This window comes from Somniosus microcephalus, chromosome 1 (assembly GCF_052327205.1).
Source record: "Somniosus microcephalus isolate GS21.2 chromosome 1, FLI_Smic_1.0, whole genome shotgun sequence".
Lineage (NCBI taxonomy): Eukaryota > Metazoa > Chordata > Chondrichthyes > Squaliformes > Somniosidae > Somniosus > Somniosus microcephalus.
In genome coordinates, this window is record NC_140987.1 from 358,710,584 (window position 1) to 358,736,669 (window position 26,086).

Below are 26,086 nucleotides of genomic sequence, written 5' to 3' on the forward strand. Positions count from 1 at the left end.
TCTACTTACAACTCGCCGTGTTTGTAATCCTCTCTAATGTGAGGTAGGAACTGAGAGGAAGATGCTTTTAGATGTGGCTCAAACACCTATTTCTGAGCGATTAAAAAAAAAAATTCTGAGCATGGAGGACAATTGATCTACTGCCGCTTGCTCCTGACATTCCACTATTCTTGATGTGCATCTACTTTTTCACAGCTTCATTAACGGAAGAATGTGGCATTTGATTGGCATTTAATTTACATAGTACCTAGCCCTGAGTTTGATGAATTTTTCTGTTTAACCTGGTGTTCAATTAATAACAATTGCCATTTAAAAGCTTATCATTATAGCTGCAACTTTCTAGGTCTGTTAGCACTTTTTAAATAATCTACTTGAACCACTGTATAAAATCCAAAGTAGATGGATAGCAGATTCCAGTGAAGAATTGGTGATTACTATAAATATTAAACGGGTTGCCTGGCAGCATAACCCACAAGCAACAAAGTCACAATTGGGTTGTCAAGGTCAGGTTGGAAATCTTTGATGGATATTCTATTTGCACCACAGATATATATTTATATATTCTCTAAAATGTGTTACTGCTATTTGAATTTCAGGTTGTAACTCACTTGCATAGACAATGGCGCAGTATGTGACTGCTGGTCTTGATTGCGATTGAGCAGACGCCAAAAGAAAAATAATTTTCACATGAATAAATGGATTATGATTGCTTACAATGAAGTTGTGTTAATTAGCATCTTCTGATTGACGAAGCTAACTTAAATTTCCCTATTCACGCATTAATTACTTGCATTACTTTTACTTGTGGCTGAAGACAATTGGAAGATAAGGGAGAAATAGAAAATACCACTGACTCACAGTTTTAAAGTCATGGATTTCCACAGACTCTTCGCTGCCGTTTCCTGTTGTGAAGGTCTCAATGCTGTTTATAGGATCGATCTTCATTAAACTTTCTTTGATAGCACCATTGATGTTTATTCGGTACAATATGTCATAAACCTGCAATCAAACATCATTTGTTTTACAATTCTAACTCCACAATACAGTTCTAAATACTTGGGCATTTAAAAAAAAATGAAGTTCACGCAAATGAGCTCAAAAGCTATGAAATGAGCAAAATTCAAACCTTTGATTGGCCATGTCTGTGAGACTGGATTGTGTAAGCTGGCTAATGAAACATAAATGCACATAACTAATTTAAAAAAGGAAATGAAAAGAAACAGAAAAATGATATCCTGTATAATTATTTGCCCCATCTAATTAAGCAGTTACCATGTCTCTATCATTATAACCATGGCTAACAATTCCATGGAGGTATCACAATCCCATCACATTTTAATTGCTGGTACTATGGGGGCAATATTCTGACTTGTGGGCGTGTAGGCACTTTAGAGAGTTTTATGGCTCAGGCGGGAATGCTGTGAATTCTGCCAGCAATTCGCTAAGACACCGAAATAGATGTTTGTTGAAATGAATACATTTCTATCTTTTCAGCGATGAGAATGACCTATGTCAGTGGATGTGACTGCAAACCTTGGCGGTAAATACTAAAGTGTAAAGGTGACCGTATTTTGAAGAACCCGATTTGTTTACATTTTTTAGAAACTGTCGATCAAATCCAAAAATGATTTCTTTGCAACTAAACAAATCTACCAGTTGCAGAAGGGTGAAATGAAACATAGACGACAGTTCCTCGGTTCGTATCAAAAACTCCACGGCCTTGCCTTAAATGGACCAATGATGACATGGATTCATATAGTACCTTATTACACTGAAATTTCTCTAAGCACTTCACACAATGATGGGTGTCATTTTGTCATTAAAGAAATTAGTTCAATTGTATCCATTTTGCTCTGCTAGCATAGTTGAGGCCTGGTGTGAGTAATAACATCATAAATTGAAATATGTCGTTTGGCTTAAATTAATTGGATCTACCTTGATAACTGCCTCAATTCGTTTTTATTTTCACTGGCATAAAAGATTTACTGTCATATTAAACCGACACTGGATGGATTTTCATGTGGCGGTAAATGAACATAAAAGTTAAACAGTTGAAATATTACCCCTATCGTTCCTCTGAAAATGTGTTCAAAGGAGATGTTCAAAGCACAAACATTCTAAAACCACACCCTACAGCAATCAGAAGTAGCACTTTCACTGCCTCCAAATCTACAATGAACATCAGCAACGCGCACCTTTAAATTCATAGGGGGAGAAATTGGGTATAGCCCCGTTTGGGGCGCTAGAATTGGCGCTGCGCAAATTTTATCGCCAGGCGCAACTTATCGCCACCTCGAGCGATATTGGGTTGCTGCGCCCCTAAAGGTGATTGCGGCGTTTATTCAGGTGCTGCACGGGAGTTTTAAGGCGCTAACCCGGTGGCGCTACTCAATATGTCGGCGGCCGGGCGCAGCGCAGGTGCTGTCAATTATCGATTACCCCGAGACATGCTGGGGCCGGCCAGCTCTTAAAGGGGCGGGTCAATTAGGATCAGCTGCCACACTCTGCGCCTTGTAGGCCTCAAAATCGGCGCTGTGCTTTCTGTGGCGTTCCAAACTTTGAACATATGGAGAGGGTGCGGCAGAGAGCGGAGCGCTTTACCGATGGGACATTGGATGCTTTGGTTGGCGAAGTGGAGCGCCGACGAGCTGTGCTGTACCCCGACAATGGCAGGAGGCCTCATCAGAGCGAGTACCGCAGGGCTTGGAGGGAAGTTTGTCAAAGAGTCACCTCAACCAGCATGGTGGCCAGGACTCCTGTGAAATGCAGGAAGAAGTTCAACGACCTCACTCGGGTCGTTAGGGCGAGTGCCTTTTTCGCAATCTTCTTCATCCCTCCATCTGCACCTGACATTATGGCCAGAGGGTACGCGAAGCCCCTTCTGGAAACACACAAGCACATTCAGCTCAATGCATAATGTAAGGGCTATTCTACCATGGGGGGCATGTGATGTCAGCTCAATGCATAATGTAAGGGCTATTCTACCATGGGGGGCATGTGATGTCAGCTCAATGCATAATGTAAGGGCTATTCTACCATGGGGGGCATGTGATGTCAACTCAGGCCAGCATGTTTCATCACTTCCCATCCTTTCTCCTGCAGGCCAAGCTGGCCAGGAACCAGAGGGAGCAGCTTCGTACCGGAGGAGGCCCTCCTCAGCTGCAGACACTGACGGACCTGGAGGAACGAGTCCAACAGATTGTTGGAGGCCGGATGATTGGTCCTGTCACCACTGGAGCTGCCGACCCCATTGTGCACAGCGATGGTAAGGTCATCACCTTTTTGAACTCTCTCCTTCCACTTGTTCCCCCCACCAGCATGCTTTTTCACTCTGGATCCATGTCAGAGCATTGCAGCACTCATGCATCCCTTGCTGCCACCCTGTCCTTTCGCTAAAGCCACTCTTCAACCTCCCTGCTTTCAGATGCTGCATCACCAGCTCGGGAGCCGGGCCCTCAAGCTGCCACTGCCACTGACTCCGGAGGAGACGAGCAGGAGGAAGCCGGACCATCCCTGCCACCCTCAGGCGAGCCAGCCCCTCTGCAGACTACTTCCCTGGAGGGGAGCGGGGGAGAATGCTCTGAGGAGGAACCAGTTCCAGGAACCAGCGGGCTGCAGCAACGCAAGGGGGGGTAGGGAAGCTCGGGGGCCATCGCCCCAGAGGGCGAGTCAGGCCGCGAGTACTGCTGCACAGAGCGCAGAAGAGGTGCGTTCCCGCGCAGAAATGAGTGCCCAGGCTCGGCTCAGGCACACTGAGCTCATGGCTGCAGTGGCAAGGATGCCTGAATCCATCAAGACACTGGCAAGGAGTGTCCAAGACTTCGGGGCAGCACAGGCAAGGAGTGCGCAGGACTTTGGGGCAGCACTGGAAAGGACTGTCCAGGGCATCGGGTCATCACTGGAAAGGACTGTCCAGGGCTTCGGGGCAGCACTGGAAAGGACTGTCCAGGGCATCGGGTCATCACTGGAAAGGACTGTCCACGGCTTCGGGGCAGCACTGGAAAAGACTGTCCACAGCTTCGGGGCAGCACTGGAAAGGACTGTCCAGGACTTCGGGGCAGCACTGGAAAGGACTGTCCAGGGCATCGGGACATCACTGGAAAGGACTGTCCACGGCTTCGGGGCAGCACTGGAAAGGACTGTCCAGGGCATCAGGTCATCACTGGAAAGGACTGTCCAGGGCTTCACCGAAGCAGTGGAAAGGACTGTCCCAGCCTTCAGCGAAGCACTGGAAAGGACTGTCCAGGGCTTCACCGAAGCACTGGCACCTGCCACGCAAGTGCTGAGTGCTGCCACGCAGTCACTCGCTGGTCTCATGCAGACGCATATTGAGGCCACACGGCCAATGACTGCTGCCACCCTCGCTGGATCAGGCGGGATTACCCGGGGCCCTTGCAGCACCACAGCAGGGCCTCAATCTGTGGACCAGCCGATTGGTGCGCATGCTGCGGTGCTGCTCCGTCAGAGTGCCAGTGTGTAGGTCGACCAGTGAGCTGCTGTCTGCTCTCAGGATGTCAGCATTCCTGATGCCACCGCTGGCACGTCTCCACTGCAGCTGCCACCACCTGCAGGACAGACTGCTTCCACCCATGCACAGTTGGAGCAGTCAGCATCCGGGCCCTCCAAGGCCAGAGGTCATCCAGGACGTCCCTCAGGGGCATCTGCGCTTTCGGACAGCCAGCAGACCTCCCCCAGCCTTGATGCAGCCACTGGGGTCCCATTACAGAGGAGCTGCAGGGAGGGAAGGGGCCGATCTCGCAAGAGAAGTAGATCACCATCAAGGCGGAAAGAGTAGAAGGTGCTGCTGAGACGTCTTATTTGTAGAAATCAAGGCTGTGGATGCTGGTCTGAATGTTAGTAATGTTTTGGATAGTCTCCCGGGTGTGCGAGTCACTTATGTGTTCGTGTGTTACTTTTGCTTTCTGTAGCCATTGCTTTGTCATGTTGGAAGGAAGCACATTTTGCAAAGTAAACAACTTTTTTTATTTACATTGACCATATCTGATATTTACATTCATACTGCCCTTCATAGGCTTTGGGTTATCCCAACGGTTCCATTCCTGCTCTTCGAATGGCACCAAGCATTCCGTCAGAGGGGCCTAGAAGCGGCTTGTTATAAGCCTCTGACGGACGGCCCTTCCAGTTTGTACCTCCCTCCCGTCTTGGTCCTCCTCCTCCTCCTCCTCCTCCGCTGGTGCTTCAATGTCTGGTGGCATTGGCTGGGTGTGTAGGATGACGAGGTTATGCAGCATGCAACAGACTACAACGAAGTGGGAGACTCGCTCTGGTGAGTACTGCAAGGCGCCTCCGGAATGGTCCAGACAGCGGAACCGCTGCTTCAGCACACCGAATGTGTGCTCCACAATGTTCCTCGTCGCCTGATGACTTGCATTGTAGCGCTCTTCAGCAGGGTTGCTGGGCGAACAGAGCGGGGTCATCAGCCATGGGCACAGAGGATAGCCCTTGTCACCGAGAAGCCAGCCTCCTGGGTGAGCCGGGGACTCGAATAGGTCTGCAACTGAAGTCTGACGCAGAATGAAGGCGTCGTGGCTGCTGCCAGGGAACTGCGCATTGATTGCGAGGATCAGCTGTCGATGGTCACAGACCAGCTGAACATTCAAGGAATGGAACCCCTTGCGGTTGCGGAACTCCTCTGGATTCAAAACAGGCGCCCGCAAAGCCACGTGCGTGCAGTCAATGGCGCCCTGCACCATGGGGAAGTCCGCTATTGCTGCGAAGCCCTCTGCGCGCTCCCGCTGCTTCTCCAGTGTCATAGGGAAGGAGATGTACTGCCACCTCCTTTTAAATAGGGCATCTGTTACTTGACGGATGCAGCAATGCACCGCAAACTGCAATATGTTGGCGATGTCCCCAGTTGCGGCCTGAAAGGAGCCGCTCGCATAGAAATTCAGGGCAACAGTCATCTTGACTGCCACCGACAGAGGTCCTGCACCTTATCTGAGGCTGCAGATGTGGCTGAAGCAGGTGGCACAGCTCAGTCACCACCTCCTTTCTGAAGCGCAGCCTTCTAAGACACTGCTCCTCTGACATGTTCAAGTAAGAGAACTGCTGTCGGAAAACCCTGGCAGCGTAAGGTCTGGTGTGGCGACGTCTGTTGGCCCTCCTCCGTCTGGCCATTCCTGCCCCTCTCTCCCTGCGCCCTTTCCAGATGGTTCAGCAGCAGGACGTTCCCCTCCAATGCAGCCCCCATAATAATAGCGCACAAGAAATTGTTAACGTTGTAAATGCTCACCAGCAGCAAGGTGATGGTCAGAAGGCTGAAGTTCCTCTGGCCAGTGCTGGCTCACTGGTGCAATGGCTCTCAGAGTGCAGCTCAGCAACTCTGTGAAAGTCTCGAGGAAGTTGTGCTCCCAAAATGGCTGCCGCTTTTACACCAGTGCAGTCCCCTTTAAAGAGCGCCCCCCCAGCCCGAGAGTGACTGGGGAACGTTCCAGGTAAGCAGTCCTTATTAGCGCCAGGTGTAACGGGGGGGGGGGCCCCCACTGAATTTCCGGTCTGGGGCGCCAAAAAGGCGTTGCACACTGAAATGACGTCATGATCTGCCTGCGCCCGCGAGCGGGCGCTAAGATTTAGTGCCAGCGCTAATAGCCCACTCAATATGGCAAGAAGCGCAGGGTTCGCTGCGCCCGGGCGCTAGTGGGTTAGCGCCCCACTTCTCGGCCTCTTTAGGCACTAATCGCTGGCGCTACCAACTGAATTTCTCCCCCATAGAATCATACAACACAGAAGGAGGCCATTTGGCCCATCGTGCCTGTGCTGGCTCTTTGAAAGAGCTATCCAATTAGTCACACTCCTCTGCTCTTTTCCCATAGCCCTGCAATTTCCTCCCCTTCAAGAATTTATCCAATTCCCTTTGGAAAGTTGCCATTGAATCAACTTCCACTACCCCTTCAAGCTGTGCATTCCAAATGATAACAACTCGCTGCGTAAAAAAAATTCTCAGAATCTCACCTCTGGCTCTTTTGGCAATAACCTTAAAACTGTGTCCTCTTGTTATCGACTTTCCTGCCAGTGGAAAGAATATGTATTTTTATTTACTCTTATCAATACCCTTCATGATTTTGAATGCCTCTATTAAATCGCCCCTTAACCTTCTCTGCTCTAAGGAGATCAATCCCAGCTTCTCTAGTCTCTCTACAGAACTGAAGTCCGTCATCCCTCGTACCTGTAATGTATGTACCTTTAAGGGGGAGAACTACTTTTTACAGCTCCTGTATCCTGTAGTACCGGCAGTGACCACACCTGTATATAAACCCTGAGTAGTGATCTGTACAGGCAGTTGCAGTTTGAACCATGTTGAGTAAACACCTGTTGTACCATTCTCTGCAGTCCTTTTTTATTATTACACGGACGTAACAGTGGCGACGAGCAGATTCGAACCTACCTGCAACTCTGCATCACCTCCCAGGGATTCGCTCCTGGAGAATAGTGGAAGAAGGTCGAGTCCAGAAGCACGGGCGTCGACCACGGGCAACCGCCCAGTCATCCAGCGGAGATTTGAGCATTGCAGGGGAGGCTGTCGCGAGCCAGGCTTGGCTTTCCAGTCACGGTGGTCCAGCGAAACAGGCTGGCAACAGGTACTGCGCAGACCCTTCCCAGACAGCGACGGGCTAGAGCCCGACCGAGTGGCACAGAAAAAGGCCGAGCAGCGTCAACGGGGGAGAGAGAGAGGGCAGAGCGCACAGGGCGCAGCCGGTGTTCAGGACCGAGTGGCGTCAATGGGGGAGAGAGACGAGAGAGAGCAGAGCGCAGCCGGTGTTCAAGGGCCGAGCAGCGTCAACGGGGGGGAGAGGCACGCAGGAAAATGCGAGGTGCTGCCATTGCCACGAGGACCGCAGAGAGCGGCATTGGCAGCAGCGCAGGAGCAGCGCACGAAACCCACAGGGCGTCGCCATTTGCCACGAGGACCGCCAAGAGTGGCGTTGGCAGCAGCGCGGGAGACGCCATTTTAAGCCGCAGCAGGGAAGAAAGGAAAGCGCGGGAGACGCCATTTTAAGCCAGTCTAACCACACCCAAAAATGCCAAAGAGTGGCAGTATCACAGCGTTCGACAATGAAGTCGAAGATTGGGCGACATATGTCGAACGTATAGCAGTATACTGCAAGGCGAATGACGTGCCAGATGACAAGAAAGCGTTGGTATTGTTGAATTCAATGGGTGCAAAAACGTATGGCTTACTACAAAACCTAGTAACCCCAGAGAAGCCAGTAGAAAAGGATTTTGAAAACAGTGTCAATCCTACAGGACCACTTAAACCCCACACCGCTGCTGATAGCAGAAAGATTTAAGTTTCACAAAAGGAACCATCATAAAGATGAAAGTAATGCTGAGTATTTAACGGAACTGCGCAAGCTATCGAAACAGTGCCAGTTTGGAACGGGACTAGCAGATACGTTAAGGGACAAGTTTGTGTGTGGGCTTCAAAGTGAAGGAACCCAGCAACGGCTTCTATCAGAAAAGGATCTTACGCTGGACAAGGCTTTCAGCATTGCAGTATCACACGAAGCAGCAGCACGGGGCGCTGCAGAGATACAACGGAGACCGCAAGAATATGGCACAAATGAAATGTCATACGGAACAGTGAAGTGCTATCGCTGCGGCAGAACAACACACGACCATAATGATTGCTGGTTCAAGGACAAAGTGTGCAGACAGTGTGGAAAAGTAGGACACATAGCAAGAGTCTGCAGGTCGGGAAAGAAAACCAGCAGCAAGAAATCTCCACAGAAGTACAAGGTGGTATATAAGGTGACGGAGAGTAGTTCAGACAAACAGAAGAGTGATACAGACTCCGAAAGCAAGGAGCTGGGTTGTCTGAAACTACATAATGTGATCAAAACGGAGGATCACCAAACTATCTGGGTTACGCTCAAGATAGCGGGAGTCCAAGTGAAAATGGAATTGGACACAGGATCAGCCCTAACAGTCATAAACTGAAGGGACTACAAGCGGCTATTCTCACATATACCCTTGAGAGATGCAAAGATTGTCTTGAAGACATACACGGGGCAAAAAGTCTACCCCAAAGGAAAAATAAGGGTGAACGTTATATATAACGGCAAGGAAACACCAAAAATGGACCTATATGTATTGCCAGATGGAGGACCACCACTACTAGGACGCGAATGGATCCGGAAGATACAGCTAGATTGGCATTCCATACAAGCACTGACTGTAGATGCCAAAAAGGATGACGACGTCACACCTGGACGACTGTCAAAAATGCTAACTGACGCACAAGAAGTGTTCCAGCAGGGACTCGGAACACTAAAAGGCATAACAGCGACGATCAAAATAGAGGAAAATGCAAGCCCAAAGTTTTTTTTAAGGCCTTATGCGATCCGCCCAGCCGTCGAAGCAGAGCTGGAAGGTTTGGAAAGTTCAGGAGTACTGTCCAAAGTGGACTGGAGCAAGTGGGCTACACCCATCATTCCTGTAATGAAGAGGTCATTGAGTAATACGCCTGGGGAACCAAAGAAGGTCCGCATCTGTGGGGACTTTAAGGTGACAGTGAACCCAGTCCTTCACACTGTACAATATCCGCTTCCGCGGATTGAAGATATTTTTGCCTCGCTAGCTGGAGGGAAACGCTTCACTAAGATTGATCTGGCCCAGGCGTACCTGCAAATGGAGGTAGAAGAAGCCTCGAAACAGTACCTCACGATCAACACTCATAAAGGTCTCTACCAATACAACCGGCTGGTGTTCGGGGTAGCATCAGCTCCAGCTATTTGGCAAAGGGCAATGGCACAAGTCCTGCAAGGGATTCCAGGGACCCGGTGTTATTTGGATGACATCCTGGTCACGGGCGAAAATGACAGTGATCACCTCGCCAACCTGGAGCAGGTGCTCACTAGATTGAAGGAATATGGGCTCCGAGCTAATCGCCACAAATGCGAGTTTTTCCAGAAGCAGATCTCGTATTGTGGCCACGTTATTGATAAAGAGGGGTTACATAAGTCCCCTGAAAAGATTGAGGCAGTGGTCAAAGCTCCAGCACCGGAAAATGTGTCACAACTGAGGTCGTTCCTCGGGCTGGTGAACTACTACCATAAGTTCTTGCCAAATTTTTCTACCGTACTACACCCACTGAACACCCTACTGCAAACGGGGGTACCATGGAAGTGGAGTGACGAATGTAAATGAGCTTTCCAGAAGAGCAAAGCATTGATCACATCAAAAGAGGTGTTGGCTCATTTCAACCCAGCACTACCAATTCGGTTGGCGTGTGATGCATCACCCTATGGCATTGGAGCGGTGCTGTCGCACAAATTCCCGGATGGCTCGGAGAGGCCAGTAACCTTTGCGTCCTGGTCACTAACCTCAGCCGAGCGTAACTACGCCCAGATTGACAGGGAGCCCTCAGCCTAGTGTGGGGAGTGAAAAAGTTCAATCACTATCTGCACGGGCAGAAGTTCACCTTGCTGACTGACCACCAACCACTTGTCTCCATATTTAATCCAAAGAAGGGCGTTCCGGTGATGACTGTGCAACGGCTACAAAGATGTTCCCTTTTTCTAGGGGCGCACCAATATGAAATCGAGTATAAGGGCACGAAACAGCATGGAAACGCTGATGGGCTATCAGGCCTGCCACTGCCTACTGCGGAGGAAGCACCAGCAGTGGATCCTGTCGAAATATTTCATTCGACTATAATTGAATGCTTGCCAGTAACCAACGCTGGTATAGAGAAGGAGACCCGAAATGACCCGACACTGTCTCGGGCATATGATTTGACGGTGAAGGGATGGCCAGCACATGGCGACTCACTGTTGCCAGCATTCTCATCCAGAAGAGAACAGCTGTCAGTATGCCAGGGGACCTTGATGTGTGGATCCCGAGTGGTAATTCCACCCAAGTTAAGGGAGAGAGTGCTCAATGAGCTTCACGAAGGTCATCTGGGAGGGGTGAAAATGAAAAGCCTTGCTAGGGCTTATGTGTGGTGGCCGGGGATCGATCAGCAAATCGAGGACCTGAAAAACAGCTGCTCAGGATGCCAGAAGGTCCAAAATGCACCACCACATGCCCCTCTACACCCATGGGAGTGGCCCTCATCGCCATGGCAACGGGTGCATATTGATTTTGCTGGTCCATTCATGGACTCAATGTTTTTAATAGCCGTGGATGCGCACTTGAAATGGCCTGAGGTGATCAAAATGTCCTCCACCACCACGGAGAAAACTATTGCAGTCCTACGGACCATTTTTGCCAGGAACGGCTTGCCAGAGCAGATTTGCTCTGATAACGGACCACAGTTTGTGTCCGAAGAGTTTCGAAGATTTATGAAAAGGAATGGGGTAAAGCATTACACATCCGCCCCGTATCATCCAGCCACAAATGGATTGGCTGAGAGGTTCGTACAAACCTTTAAAAAAGCAGTAAAGGCCATGTGCGATGACGACATTCCACTGCAGCAGAAGGTGGATAATTTCCTGTTAGCCTACAGAAATGCGACACATGCAGTCACCAACCAGGCCCCGGCCATGATGTTCTTTAACCGAAGGTTGAGATCTCATCTGGATTTGCTCAGACCAAATGTACGAAGAGATGTTGAGAGTAAGCAATTCCAGCACATCAATGAGAAGCCGACAAGGAGCTTCAATGTAGGGCAACCAGTCTTGGCCCACGACTACTGAACAGAGAAATGGCAACCAGGAACGATATGCACACAGCAGGGGCCACTAATGTACACAGTGGATGTTGGGGAGAACATTAGGATCTGGTCAGCATGGCGTCTCACAGAGTCACAGGAACGAGTCAACCCCATGTCTCGGCCATACGTACCTGGTGAGGAACCCGACGTACAGGTCGCATCTACCTCAGAAACAATAGCATTGGAAGCCGATGAATCAACTGACGACAGGGTGCTAGAATCGCCTCGGGACCAAGAGCGAGACACTCGGGAAAGGCGTTATCCAGAAAGAATCAGGAAGCCTCCCCAAAGACTGAATTTATAAATAGACTATTTTCAGTTAATGTTGCATGTTAAAAGTGTTAATTGTAATTAGTTTGATATTTAATTGTTAAATGAGTGTTATGGTACTGTTAATCTAAAAGGGGAGGAATTGTAATGTATGTACCTTTTGTTAGATCCGTGATTCTTTAAATAGGATGTTTCCCCAAGAACTACACGGAGGCTGTAACTTAACAATCAACAGGTATTTACTGGAGTAGAGTAGTCTCAAGACTGAAGTACAGAAGCCTGCTCCGGCTTTATATACAGGTGTGGTCACTGCCGGTACTACAGTGTACAGGAGCTGTAAAACAGTTCTCTCTTAAAGGTACATACACAACAATTCCTCCCCTTTTAGATTGACAGTACCATAACATTCATTTAACAATTAACACTTTAACATGCAACATTAACTGAAAATAGTCCATTTATAGATTCAGTCTTTGGGGCTGCTTCCTGATCATTTCGGGATAGCGCCTTTCCTGAGGTTCTTGTTCTTGGTGCGGAGGCGATTCTGGCCCCTTTTCGTCGGTTAGTTCATCGGTTTCCACTGCTACTGGTTCGGAGGTAGATGCTACCAGTATGTCGGGTTCATCCCCAGGTACTCGAGACATGGGGTCGACTCGTTCCTGTGACGCTAAGATCTGATCGACGTGGTGTCTCACAATGTTCTCCCCGACATCCACTGTGTACATTAATGGCCCCTGCCTTGTGCATATCATTCCGGGTTGCCATTTCTCTGTTCGGTAGTCACGGGCCAAGACTGGTTGTCCTACATTGAAGCTCCTTGTCAGCTCCTCATTGATGTGCTGGAATTGTTTATCCTCAACATTTCTTCGCACATTGGATCTGAGCAAATCCAGATGAGATCTCAACCTTCAGTTAACGAACATCATGGCCGGGGTCTGGTTGGTAACTGCATGTGTTGCATTTCTGTAGGCTAATAGGAAATTGTCCACCTTATGCTGTAGTGGAATTTCATCGTCGCACATGGCATTTATCGCCTTTTTAAAAGGTTTGTACGAACCTTTCAGCCAATCCATTTGTGGCTGGATGATACGGGGTGGATGTGTAATGCCTTACCCCATTCCTTCTCATAAATTTTCGAAACTGTTCGGACACAAACTGTGGTCCATTATCAGAGCAAATCTGCTCTGGCAAGCCGTTCCTGGCAAATATGGTCCGTAGGACTGCAATCATTTTCTCTGTAGTGGTTGAGGACATTTTTATCACCTCAGGCCATTTCGAGTGAGTATCCACTGCTATTAGGAACATTGAGTCCATGAATGGACCAGCAAAATCAATATGCACCCGTTGCCATGGAGAGGAGGGCCACTCCCATGGGTGTAGAGGGGCATGTGGTGGTGCATTTTGGACCTTCTGGCATCCTGAGCAGCTCTTGGTTAGGTCCTCGATTTGTTGATCGATCCCCGGCCACCACACATAAGCCCTAGCAAGGCTTTTCATTTTCACCCCTCCCAGATGACCTTCATGAAGCTCATTTAGCACTCTCTCCCTTAACTTGGGTGGAATCACCACTCGGGATCCACACATCACTGTCCCCTGGCATATTGACAGCTGTTCTCTTCTGGATGAGAATGCTGGCAACAGTGATTCGCCATGTGTTGGCCATCCCCCTCACCGTCAAATCAAATACCCGAGACAGTGTCGGATCATTGCGGGTCTCCTTCTCTATATCCGCGTTCGTTACTGGCAGTCGTTCAATTATTGACGAACAAAATATCTCGATAGGGTCCACTGCTGGTGCTTCCTCCACAGTAGGCAGTGGCAGGCGTGATAGCCCATCAGCGTTTCCATGCTGTTTCGTGCCTTTATATTCTATTTCATATTGATTCGCCCCTAGAAACAGAGACCATCTTTATAACCGTTGTGCAGTCATCACTGGAACGCCCTTCTTAGGATTAAAGATGGAGACAAGTGGTTGGTGGTCAGTCAGCAAGGTGAACTTCTGCCCATGCAGATAGTGGTTGAATTTTTTTTACTCCCCATACTAGGCTGAGGACCTCCCTGTCAATCTGGGCGTAGTTGCACTTGGCTGAGGTTAGTGACCGAGACGCAAAGGCTACTGGCCTCTCCAACCCGTCTGGGAATTTGTGTGACAGTACCGCTCCAATACCATAGGGTGATGCATCACATGCCAAATGAATTGGTAGTGCTGGGTTGAAATGGGCCAACACCTCTTTTGATGTGATCAATTCTTTACACTTCTGGAAAGCTCATCTACGTTCGTCATTCCACTTCCATGGCACCCCTGTTTGCAGTAGGGTGTTCAGTGGGTGTAATACCGTGGACAAATTTGGTAAGAACTTATGGTAGTAGTTTACCAGCCCGAGGAACGACCTCAGTTGTGACACATTTTCCGGTGCTGGAGCCTTGACTACTGCCTCAATCTTTTCAGGGGACTTATGTAACCCCTCTTCATCGATGACGTGGCCACAATACGAGATCTGCTTCTGGAAAAACTCGCACTTGTGGCGATTAGCTCGTAGCCCATATTCCTTTAATCTGGTGAGCACCTTCTCCAAGTTGGCGAGGTGATCACTGTCATTTTCACCCGTGACCAGGATGTCGTCCAAATAACACTGGGTCCCTGGAATCACTTGCAGGACTTGATCCATCGCCCTTTGCCAAATAGCCGGAGCCGATGCTACCCTGAACACCAGCCGATTGTATTGATAGAGACCTTTATGAGTGTTGATCGTGAGGTATTTTTTCGAGGCTTCTTCTACCTCCATTTGCAAGTACGCCTGGGCTAGATCAATTTTGGTGAAGCGTTTACCTCTAGATGGCGAGGCAAAAATATCCTCAATTCGTGGAAGCGGATATTGTACCGTGTGAAGGACTGGGTTCACTGTCACCTTAAAATCCCCACAGATGCGGACCTTCTTTGGTTCCCCAGGTGTATTACTCAACGACCTCTTCATTACAGGAACGATGGGTGTAGCCCACTCGCTCCAGTCTACTTTGGACAGTACTCCTGAACGTTCTAACCCTTCCAGCTCTGCTTCGACAGCTGGTCTGATCACATAAGGCAAACTTTGGGCTTGCATTTTCCTCTATTTTAATCGTTGCTGTTATGCCTTTTAGTGTTCAGAGTCCCTCCTGGAACACTTCTTTTGCGTCAGTTAGCATTTTTGACAGTCGTCCAGGTGTGGCGTCGTCATCCTTTTTGGCCTCAACCTTCAGTGCCTGTATGGAATGCCAATCTAATTGTATCTTCCGGATCCATTCACGTCCTAGCAGTGGTGGTCCTCCATCTGGCAATACATATAAGTCCATTTTAGGTATTTCCTGGCCTTTATATATCACTTTCACCCTTATTTTTCCTTTGGGGTAGACTTTTTGCCCCGTGTACAATCTCTGTAGCTTTCAAGGGTATATGTGAAAATAGCCACTTGTAGTCCCTTTGGTTTATGACTGTTAGGGCTGACCCTGTGTCCAATTCCATTTTCACTTGGACTCCGTCTATCTTGAGTGTAACCCAGATAGTCTGGTGATCCTCCATTTTGGTTACCTTATGTAGTTTCAGACAACCCAGCTCCTTGCTTCCGGAGTCTGTGTCACTTTTCTGTTCGTTTGAACTACTGTCCATCACCTTGAGTACCTTTTTGTACTTCTCCTGTGGAGATTTCTTGCTGTTGGTTTTCTTCCCAGACCTGCAGACTCTTGCTATGTGTCCTGCTTTTCCACACTGTCTGCACACTTGGTCCTTGCACCAACAATCCTTCTGGTTGTGTGTTGTTCTGCCGCAGCGATAACACTTCCCTGTTCCATAGGACATTTCATTGGTGCCATATTCTTGCGGTCTCCGTTGTATCTCTGCAGCGCCCCTTGCGGCTGCTTCGTGTGATACTGCCATACTGAAAGCCTTGTCCAGCGTAAGATCCTGATCTGATAGAAGCCGTTTCTGGGTTCCTTCACTTTGAAGCCCACACACAAACTTTTCCCTTAACGTATCTGCTAGTCCCACTCCAAACTGGCAGTGTTTCGATAGCTTGCGCAGTTCCGTTAAGTACTCAGCATTGCTTTCATCTTTGTGTTGGTTCCTTTTATGGAACTTAAATTGTTCTGCTATCAGCAGTGGTGTGGGGTTTAAGTGGTCCTGTAGGATTTCTACTATGCTTTCGAAATTCTTATTCACAGGTTTCTCTGGGGTTATTAGGTTTCACAGTAACCCATAAGTTTTTGCACCCATGGAATTTAACAAAACCAGTGCTTTCCTAGCATCTGGCTCTTCATTCGCCCTGCAGTACACCTCAATACGTTCCACATATGTCGCCCAATCTTCGACTTCATTGTCGAACGTAGAGATACTGCCACTCTTCGGCATCCCTGGGTGTGATTTAACTGTCAAAAATGGCATCTCCCGCGCTTTCCCTTCTTCTCCGCTGGTACAAAATGGCGTCTCCCGCATGTTGTGTCTGTGTGTTGATAGAGACACTGAAGATAGGAGTTGGTTTCATAGGTGTTTACTAAACAAAGTCTGGAGGGGAACTAACTGATACAACACAATATACTGGCTTATATAGCCCGAGTGGCCATTACCGGCATTACAGTACACATGGGGCTCTTAAAGGCACATACACTACAATTCCTCCCCTTTTAGCCAACCAGTACATAATATTTTAAGTAATTATTAATTACATGTTACAAGAAAAATAATCTACACATTGCTGCAGTTAATTAATTATAAGTCAGTCTCTCTGGAGGCTTCCTGACTCGGTCCGGATAACGCCTCGGTGGTGTAGTAGTTTCTGGTGGTGTAGTAGGTTCTTTTGGCAAGGCTGATTCGGTTTGAATGCCAGAGTCGGGTTCATCGGGTTCCAGTATCACTGGATCGGAGGTAGATATGGGTATCTCTACTTCATCGTTAGGCATATAGAGTTGTGGTGTAGGTTGTCCCTTTTCGGATGACTCTATGATTTGGTCAGCATGGCGCCTTATTATGCTTTCTCCGATGTCCACGGTATACATCACCGGTCCTAGTCGTGTGCAGATAGTTCCAGGCTGCCATTTCTCGGTACGCTAGTCCCGGGCCAAAACTTGTTGACCTATCTGGAAGGTTCTAGTTGGCCTTTCATTCATGCCTTGAAATTGCCGGTTCTCCACGTCCCTTCTGATGTTGGGCTTGATCAAATCCAGCCGGCATCTTAGGCTTCTATTGAAGAACATCATGGCGGGAGTTTGGTTTGTAACCATATGTGTTGCATTCCTGTATGCGAACAAGAAGTTATCCACCTTGTGCTGAAGTTTTATGTCTTCATTACCCATGGCCTTTATGGCCTTCTTGAAGGTCTGGACAAACCTTTCAGCCAATCCATTGGTGGAGGGATGGTATGGGGCGGACGTGTAGTGCTTAACCCCATTGCTTTTTAAGAACTTCCTGAATTCTTCGGACACAAATTGCGGTCCATTATCAGAACAGATCTGTTCCGGCAGCCCATTCCTGGCAAATATGGTCCTTAATACTGTGATGGTTTTTTCTGTGGTCGTGGAGGACATCTTTATTACCTCCGGCCACTTGGAGTGCGCATCAACCGCGATTAAGAACATTGAGTTCATAAATGGACCAGCAAAGTCGATGTGCACCCTTTGCCAGGGAGATGAGGGCCACTCCCATGGATGTAGAGGGGCTTGTGGTGGAGCGTTTTGGACCTTCTGGCATCCTAGGCAGCTCTTGGTCATTTCTTCGATGTCTCCATCGATACCTGGCCACCATATAAACGCCCTGGCTAGGTTCTTCATTTTCACTCCACCCAGATGCCCCTCGTGAAGCTCCTTTAGAACTTTATCCTGGAGTTTGGGTGGAATCACCACTCTGGATCCACACACCAAGGTTTCTCGGCACACTGACGGCTGTTCTCTTCTTTGCAAGAATGCTGGCAACAGTGGTTCGCCATGTGCTGGCCATCCCTTCACTGTTAAATCGTAGACTCGAGAGAGAGTTGGGTCATTTCTAGTTTCCCTTTCAATGGCAGAACGTGTTACTGGTAGACATTCCACTATGGTAGAGTGGAAAATCTCCACTGGGTCTATGGTAGGTGCTTCTTCTACCGTTGGCAACGGTAGGCGCGATAACCTGTCAGCATTCCCATGCTGTTTTGATCCTTTGTATTCTATGTTGTATTGGTGTGCCCCTAGAAAAAGGGACCACCTCTGTAGCCTTTGCGCTGTCATAATGGGAACACCCTTTTTAGGGTTGAATATGGAGATGAGGGGTTGATGGTCAGTCAACAAGGTAAATTTTTGTCCGTGTAGGTAATGGTTGAATTTCTTCACTCCCCATACCAGGCTGAGTGCTTCCCTGTCGATTTGGGCATAGTTACGCTCAGCTGAGTTCAATGAGCGTGATGCAAAAGCTATCGGCCGTTCCGAGCCATCAGGTAATTTATGCGATAATACTGCTCCTACGCCGTAAGGGGATGCATCGCACGCCAGTCTGATTGGCAGTGATGGGTTGTAATGAGCTAAAACTTCTTTGGACGTGATTAAGTCTTTGCATTTATGGAAGGCACGTTTACAGTCTTCGCTCCATTTCCAAATTACTCCTGTTTCTTGCAGTTCATTAAGAGGGTGTAGAAGAGTTGATAAGTTCGGTAAAAATTTATGATAGTAATTTATTAATCCCAGGAACGACCTTAATTGTGAAACATTTTCAGGTGCTGGGGCTTTTATGACCGCTTCAATTTTTTCAGGTGACTTATGCAACCCTTCCTTATTAATTATGTGGCCACAATATGATATTTGATTTTGGAAAAATTCGCACTTGGGGCGATTTGCTCGTAGGCCCCGTTCTCTCAGCCTAGTGAGCACCTGCTCCAAATTGGCAAGGTGCTCGTTGTCATTTTCTCCTGTTACAAGGATGTCGTCTAGGTAGCATTGAGTCCCCGGAATCCCTTGGAGGACTTGCTCCATAGCTCTTTGCCAGATAGCTGGAGCGGATGCTACTCCGAAAACCAGTCGATTGTACTGGTACAGACCTTTGTGTGTATTTATCGTGAGATATTTTTTTTAGAGGCCTCTTCAACCTCCATCTGTAGATATGCCTGTGCCAAGTCAATTTTGGTGAAATGTTTCCCTCCGGATAGTGAGGTGAAAATATCTTCTATCCTCGGAAGAGGATACTGTACCGTGTGAAGGACCGGGTTTACAGTCACCTTGAAGTCTCCACAGATGCGAATTTTTCTCTGTTCTTCAGATTTATCATTATTCAGTGCTTTCTTCATGACTGGAATGATGGGTGTTGCCCACTCGCTCCAATCTATTTTGGATAATACGCCTGCCTTTTCCAAATTCTCCAGCTCTGCCTCGACTGCTGGACGAATTGCGTATGGCACCGGTCTTGCCTTAAAAAACTTGGGAATTGCTGCATCTTCCACTTTTATTGAGGCGGTGATGCCTTTCAAGGTTCCTAGTTTCTCTTGAAACACTTCTTTGGCGTTGGCCAAGATGTCTTTTAATCGTTCAGGTATGACGTCATCATTGTTTTTTTTCTTACTGGTCACCGTCAGTGCCTGAATGGAGTGCCAGTCTAAACGTATTTTCCTGATCCATTCACGTCCCAACAGCGGTGGACCACCATCTTGTAGAATGTATAAATACAACTTTTGTATTTCCTTGCCGTTGTATACAACAGGCACCCTTATTTTTCCTTTGGGGTATACTTTCTGCCCCGTATATGTTTTCAAGATAATGGATGTGTCTTTTAAAGGTATATGCGGAAATAGCCGCTCGTAATCCCGTCGATTTATGATGGTCAGAGCTGATCCTGTATCTAGCTCCATTTTAACTGGGGACCCTGCTATCGTGAGGGTAACCCAAATCTTTGGCAATTACATTATGTAATTTGAGACAGCTTAGTCTCTTGTTTTCGGAGTCGCTATCGCTCTTCTGGTCTTCGGAGCAACTGTCCGTCATCATTTGTACCTTTCTGTACTTTTCTTTATTGATTTTTTTTTTCCTGTCTGTGGATTTTTTTTTGTCCAGATCGGCATACCCGTGCAATGTGTCCAATCTTTCCGCATTGCCTGCATGCTTTGTCCTTGAACCAGCAGTCCCTCTGGTCATGGGTGGATCTGCCGCAGCGATAACATCTCTCAAAACCCTGTGTCATTTCATGGGTGCCGAAGTCCTGTGTCTTTTGTTTTATCTCTGCAGCTCCTCTTGCGGCTGCTTCGTATGATACAGCCATACTGAAAGCCTTGTCCAGTGTTAAATCTTTTTCAGAAAGCAGCCTTTTCTGTGTTCCTTCACTTAAGAGACCGCAGACGAATTTGTCTTGAAGATAATCTGCTAGTCCTGCCCCGAATTGGCAGTGTTTTGATAGCTTTCTTAATTCGGTGAGGTAATCAGCGTTACTTTCATTCTTGTGTTGATTTCTCTTGAAGAATTTGAATCGTTCCGCTATCAGTAGCGGTGTTGGGTTTCATAGGTGTTTACTAAACAAAGTCTGGAGGGGAACTAACTGATACAACACAATATACAGGCTTATATAGCCCGAGTGGCCATTACCGGCATTACAGTACACATGGGGCCCTTAAAGGCACATACACTACACCGCGCTTTCCTTTCTTCCCGCGCTCGCCCTTCTTCTCCGCTGCAGCTTCTAAAAATGGCATCTCCCGCGCTCTTCCTTCTTCTCCGCGGCTCAATGGCGTCTCCCGCGCTCTCCCTTCTTCTCCCCGCGGACACTGTTCAGCCCTTGAGCCCTGGCTGTGCTCTGCGCGTTTTTTTTTCTGTGCGCCTTTCCCGTTTCCGCCGCTCGGTCCTGAACCCGGCTGCTGCTTTACCCTCTCTCTCTCCGTTTTGTTTTTCCTCGACGCCGCTCGATTTTCAACCCCCGGCTGCGCCCTGTGCGCTTCACCCTCTGTCTTACCCTGTCGACGCTGCTCGGCTTTTTCTCTGCCGTCGGTCGGCTCCAGCCGCCGCTGTCCGAGAAGGGTCTGCGCTGTACCTGTCGTCAGTCTGTTGCTGATCGTTGTGGCTGGGGAACCAAGCCCGGCTCTCCACAGCCTCCCCTACGATGTTCACTCTCTGCCGGACGACTGGGCGGTTGCTCATGGTCGACGCCCGTGTTTCTGGCCTCGACTTTCTTCCACCGCCCTCCCGGAGCGAATCCTCGAAGGGAAATGCAGAGTTGCAGGTAGATTCGAATCGACACTCGTCGCCACTGTTAGATCCGTGATTCTTTAAATAGAATGTTTCCCCAAGAACTACACGGAGGCTGTAACTTAACAATCAACAGGTGTATACTGGAGTAGAGTAGTCTCAAGACTGAAGTACAGAAGCCTGCTCCGGCTTTATATACAGGTGTGGTCACTGCCGGTACTACAGTATACAGGAGCTGTAAAACAGTTCTCTCTTAAAGGTACATACACAACACCTTTAAGGGGGAGAACTACTTTTTACAGCTCCTGTATACTGTAGTACCGGCAGTGACCACACCTGTATATAAACCCCGAGTAGTGATCTGTACAGTCAGTTGCAGTTTGAACCACGTTGAGTAAACACCTGTTGTACCGTTCTCTGCAATTCTTTTTTTATTATTACACGGACGTAACAGTACCATTCTAATAAATCTCCTCTGCACCCTCTCCAAGGCCTTGACATCCTTCCTAAAGTGTGGTGCTCAGAATTGGAAACAATACTGCAGCTGAGGCCTAACCAGTGATTTATAAAGGTTTAGCAAAACTTCCTTGCTTTTGTACTCTACCTGGGGATTTATATACAGAAATCTTTGAAGTTGATCAGGCTGTTCTTAAAAAAAAAAAGCAGATGGGATCCTTGGCTTTGTATTTACAGCCAATGTCCCAGACTCATGCATCACCATCCTTGGGTATGTCCTGTCCCACTGGCAGGACAGACCCACCAGAGGTTGCGGCACAGTGGTATACAGTCGGGAGGGAATGGCCCTGGGAGTCCTCAACATTGACACCGGGCCCCATGAAGTCTCATAGTTTCAAGTCAATCATGGGCAAGGAAACCCCTTGCTGATTACCACCTACTACCCTCCATCAGCTGATGAATCAGTACACCTCCATGTTGAACACCACTTGAAAAAATCACTGCGGTTGTAGGGCACAGAATGTACTCTGGGTGGGGGACTTCAATGATCATCACCAAGAGTGGCTCGGTAGCACCACTACTGACCGAGCTCTGAAGGACACAGCTGCCAGACTGGGCCTGCGGCAGGTGGTGAGAGAACCAACACGAGGGAAAAACCTACTTGACCGCGTCCTCACCAATTTACCTGTCGCTGATGCATCTGTCCATGACAGCATTGGTAGCAGTGACCACTGCACAGTCCTTGTGGAGACGAAGTCCCGTCTTCATACTGAGGACAGGACACCCTCCATCATGTTGTGTGGCATTACCACCCTGCTAAATGGGATAGATTCAGAACAGATCTAGCAGCTCAAAACTGGGCATTCATGAGGCGCTGTGGGCCATCAGCAGCAGCAGAATTGTATTCCACCACAATCTGTAGCCTCATGGCCCAGCATATCCTTCACTCTACCGTTGCCATCAAGCCAAGGGGCCAACCCTGGTTCAATGAGGAGTGCAGAAGAGCATGCCAGGAGCAGCACCAGGTGTACTTAAAAATGAGGTGCCAACCTGGGGAAGCTGCAAACCAGGACTACATGCATGCTAAACAGCGGAAGCAGCATGCTAGAGACAGAGCTAAGTGACCCCACAATCAACAGATCAGATCAAAGCTCTGCAGTCCTGCCACATCCAGTCGTGAATGGTGGTGGACAATTAAACAACTAACGGGAGGAGGGGGCGCCGTGAAAATCTCCATCATCAAATGATGGCAGAGCCCAGCACATGAGTGCAAAAGACAAAGCTGACGCGTTTGCAACCATGTTCAGCCAGAAGTGCCGAGTGGATGATCCATATCACAGAAACCAGTCTTCAGCCAATTCGATTCACTCCATGTGATATTGGGAATGGTAGCATAGTGGTTATGTTACTGGACTAGTAATCCAAAGGCCTCGACTAATGATCTTGAGACATGAGTTCAAATCCCATCACGGCAGCTGGGGAATTTAAATTTAGTTAATTAAATAAATATGGAATAAAGAGCTAGTATCAGTAATGGTGACATTGTAACTACCAGATTGTCGTAAAAACACAATTGGTTCACTAGTGTCTTTAGGGAAGGAAATCTGCCGGTCTGGCCTATATATGACTCCAGACCCCCAGCAATGTGGTTGACTCTTAACTGCCCTCTGAAATGGCCTAGCAAGCCACTCAGTTGTAACAAACCACGACGAAACACAATAATAAGAATAAAACCGGATCGACCTCAGCACCAGCTACGGACACGGCAATGGTACACCTAGCCCAGTTGACCCTGCAAAGTCCTCCTCACCAACATCTGGGGACTTGTGCCAAAATTGGGAGGGCTGTCCCACAGACTAGTCAAGCAACAGCCTGATAATCATACCTTTCAGCCAATGTCCCAAACTCCTCCATCACCATCCCTGGGTGTGTCCTATCCCACCGGCAGGACAGACCCACCAGGGGTGTCGGCACAGTGGTATACAGTCGGGAAGGAGTGGCCCTGGGAGTTCTCAACATTGACACCGGGCCCCATGAAGTCTCATGGTTTCAGGTCAAGCATGGACAAGGAAACCTCCTGCTGATTACCACCTACTGCCCTCCCTCAGCTGATGAATCAGTACTCCTCCATGTTGAACACCACTTGGAAGAAGCACTGAGAGCAGCAAGGGCACAGAATGTACTCTGGGTGGAGAACTAATGACTGAGCTGGACAAGTCCTGAAGGACATAGCTGCCAGTCTGGGCCTGCGACAGGTGGTGAGAGAACCAACATGAGGGAAAAACCTACTTGACCTCGTCCTCACCAATCGACCTGTCCCTTCAGGGAAGAAAATCTGCCGTCCTTACCCGGTCTGGCCTATATGTGACTCCAGATGTTGTTGACTCTGAACTGCCTTCTGAATAGGCTTAGCAAGTCACTCAGTTGTACCAAACAAAGAACAGCGGTTCAAGAAGGCAGCTCACCACCACCTTCTCAAGGGCAATTAGGGATGGGCAATAAATGCTGGCCTTGCTGGCGATGCCCACATCCCATGAACGAATAAATAAAAAAAAATATCAAGAAACAGCTGAGCACTGGATACAGCAAAGTCTGTGGGCCCTGACAACATCCCGGCTGAAGACATGTGCTCCAGAACTAGCTGTGCCCCTAGCCAAGCTGTTCCAGTATAGCTGTAACAGTGGCATCTATCCGACAATGTGGAAAACTGCCCATGTAGGTCCTGTCCACGAAAAGCAGGACAAGTCCAATCCAGCCAATTACCGCCCCATCAGTCTACTCTCAATCATCATCAAAATGATGGAAGGTGTCATCGACAGTGCTATCAAGCAGCACTTATTCACCAATAACCTGCTCACTGATGCTCAGTTTGGGTTCTGCCAGGAGCACTTGGCTCCAAAGAGCTGAATTCCAGAGGTGGGGTGAGAGTGACTGATCTTGATACCAAAACATAGAAAGTAAATTGGAAGGACAGAGGAATCAAGGGCTAGACAGTAGTCAACAAGGAGGTTTGCCTGTGCTAAATGATATATACTTCAATGTAAGGAATATAGCGAACAAGGCAGATGAGCTGAGGGCACAGGTAGATACTTGGGACTATGATATAATAGCTATTACAGAGACGTGGCTGAAAGACAGGCAGGTATGGCAGCTCAACATTCCTGCTTACAGGTTTTTCAGACGGGATAGAGAGGGAGGTAAAAAGGGAGGGGGGTTGCGGTATTGATTAAAGAAACTATTACAGCTGTGAGGAGGGATGATATGTTGGAGGGATCAAACGAGGCCATATGGGTTGAATTGAAAAACAAAAAGGGGCGATCACACTGCTGGGAGTGTACTACAGGCCCCCAAACAGTGAGAGGGAGATAGAAGAACAAATATGTAGACACATTTCAGAGAAGTGCAAAAACTATAGGGCAGTAATAGTAGGGGATTTCAACTACCCCAATATTAACTGGGATAAAATTAGTGTGAAAGGTATAGAGGGTTGCGAAATTCCTAAAATGCATCCAGGAGAACTTTTTTAGCCAGCATGTAGCAAGCCCAACAAGGGAGGGGCGGTTCTGGGCTTAGTTTTAGGGAATGAAGCTGGGCAGGTAGAAGGCGTATCAGTGGGGGAGTATTTTGGTGCTAGTGACCATAATTCTGTTAGATTTAAGGTAGTTATGGAAAAGGACAAGGATGGACCTGGAATAAAAATTCTAAATTGGGGAAAAGCAAATTTTGCTAAGCTCAGAGGGGATTTAGCCATAGTGGACTGGAAACAGCTACTTGAAGGTAAATCAGTGTCAGAGCAGTGGGAGGCATTCAAGGAGGAGATCCGGAGGGTTCAGACCAAATATGTGCCCTTAAAGAAAAAAGGTGGGACTAACAAATCTAGAGCCCCCTGGGTGTCTAGGGACATACAGGGTAGCATAAAGAAAAAAAAGGGAGGTGTAAGACAGATACCAAGGGCTAAATACTCCAGAATCTTTAGAGGAGTACAGAAAGTGCAGGGGTGCAATTAAAAAGGATATTAGGAAAGCAAAGAGAAAGCATGAAAAATTCTTGGCAAGTAAAATCAAGGAAAACCCAAAGATGTTTTATAAATATATTAAGAGTAAGAGATAACTAAAGAAATGGTAGGGCCTATTAGAGATCATGAGGGTAATGTGTGTGTGGAGACGAGAGACGTCGGAAGGTTTCATAATGAATACTTTGCGTCTGTTTTCACAAAGGAGAGGGGCGAAGCAGACATTGCTATCGGGGAGGAATGTGAAATATTAGATGAAATAAACATAATGAGAGAGGAAGTATTAAGGGGTTTAGCAGCTTTAAAAGTGGATAAATCCCCAGGCCTGGATGAAATGTATCCCAGGCTGTGTAGCGAAGCAAAAAAGGAAATAGCAGAGGCCCTGACCTTCATTTTTCAATCCTCTCTGGCTTCAGATGTGGTGCTGGAGGACTGCTAATGTGGTACCCTTGTTTAAAAAGGGAGAAAAGGATAGACTGAGTAATTACAGGCCAGTCAGCCTAACCTCGGTGGTG

General features: G+C 48.0%; 1 protein-coding gene across 1 annotated transcript in view; it reads right to left on the reverse strand.

The window, feature by feature from the left end:
• Window positions 1–26,086, reverse strand: part of tnmd (tenomodulin) — a 106,443-nt gene that overhangs the window by 70,906 nt on the left and 9,451 nt on the right. Inside the window, exon 2 of the mRNA XM_085995960.1 lies at window positions 859–999. Within this exon, the coding sequence (XP_085852086.1) occupies window positions 859–945 (87 nt within the window). The 5' untranslated portion in view covers window positions 946–999. The remainder of the gene's footprint in view (window positions 1–858; window positions 1,000–26,086) is intronic.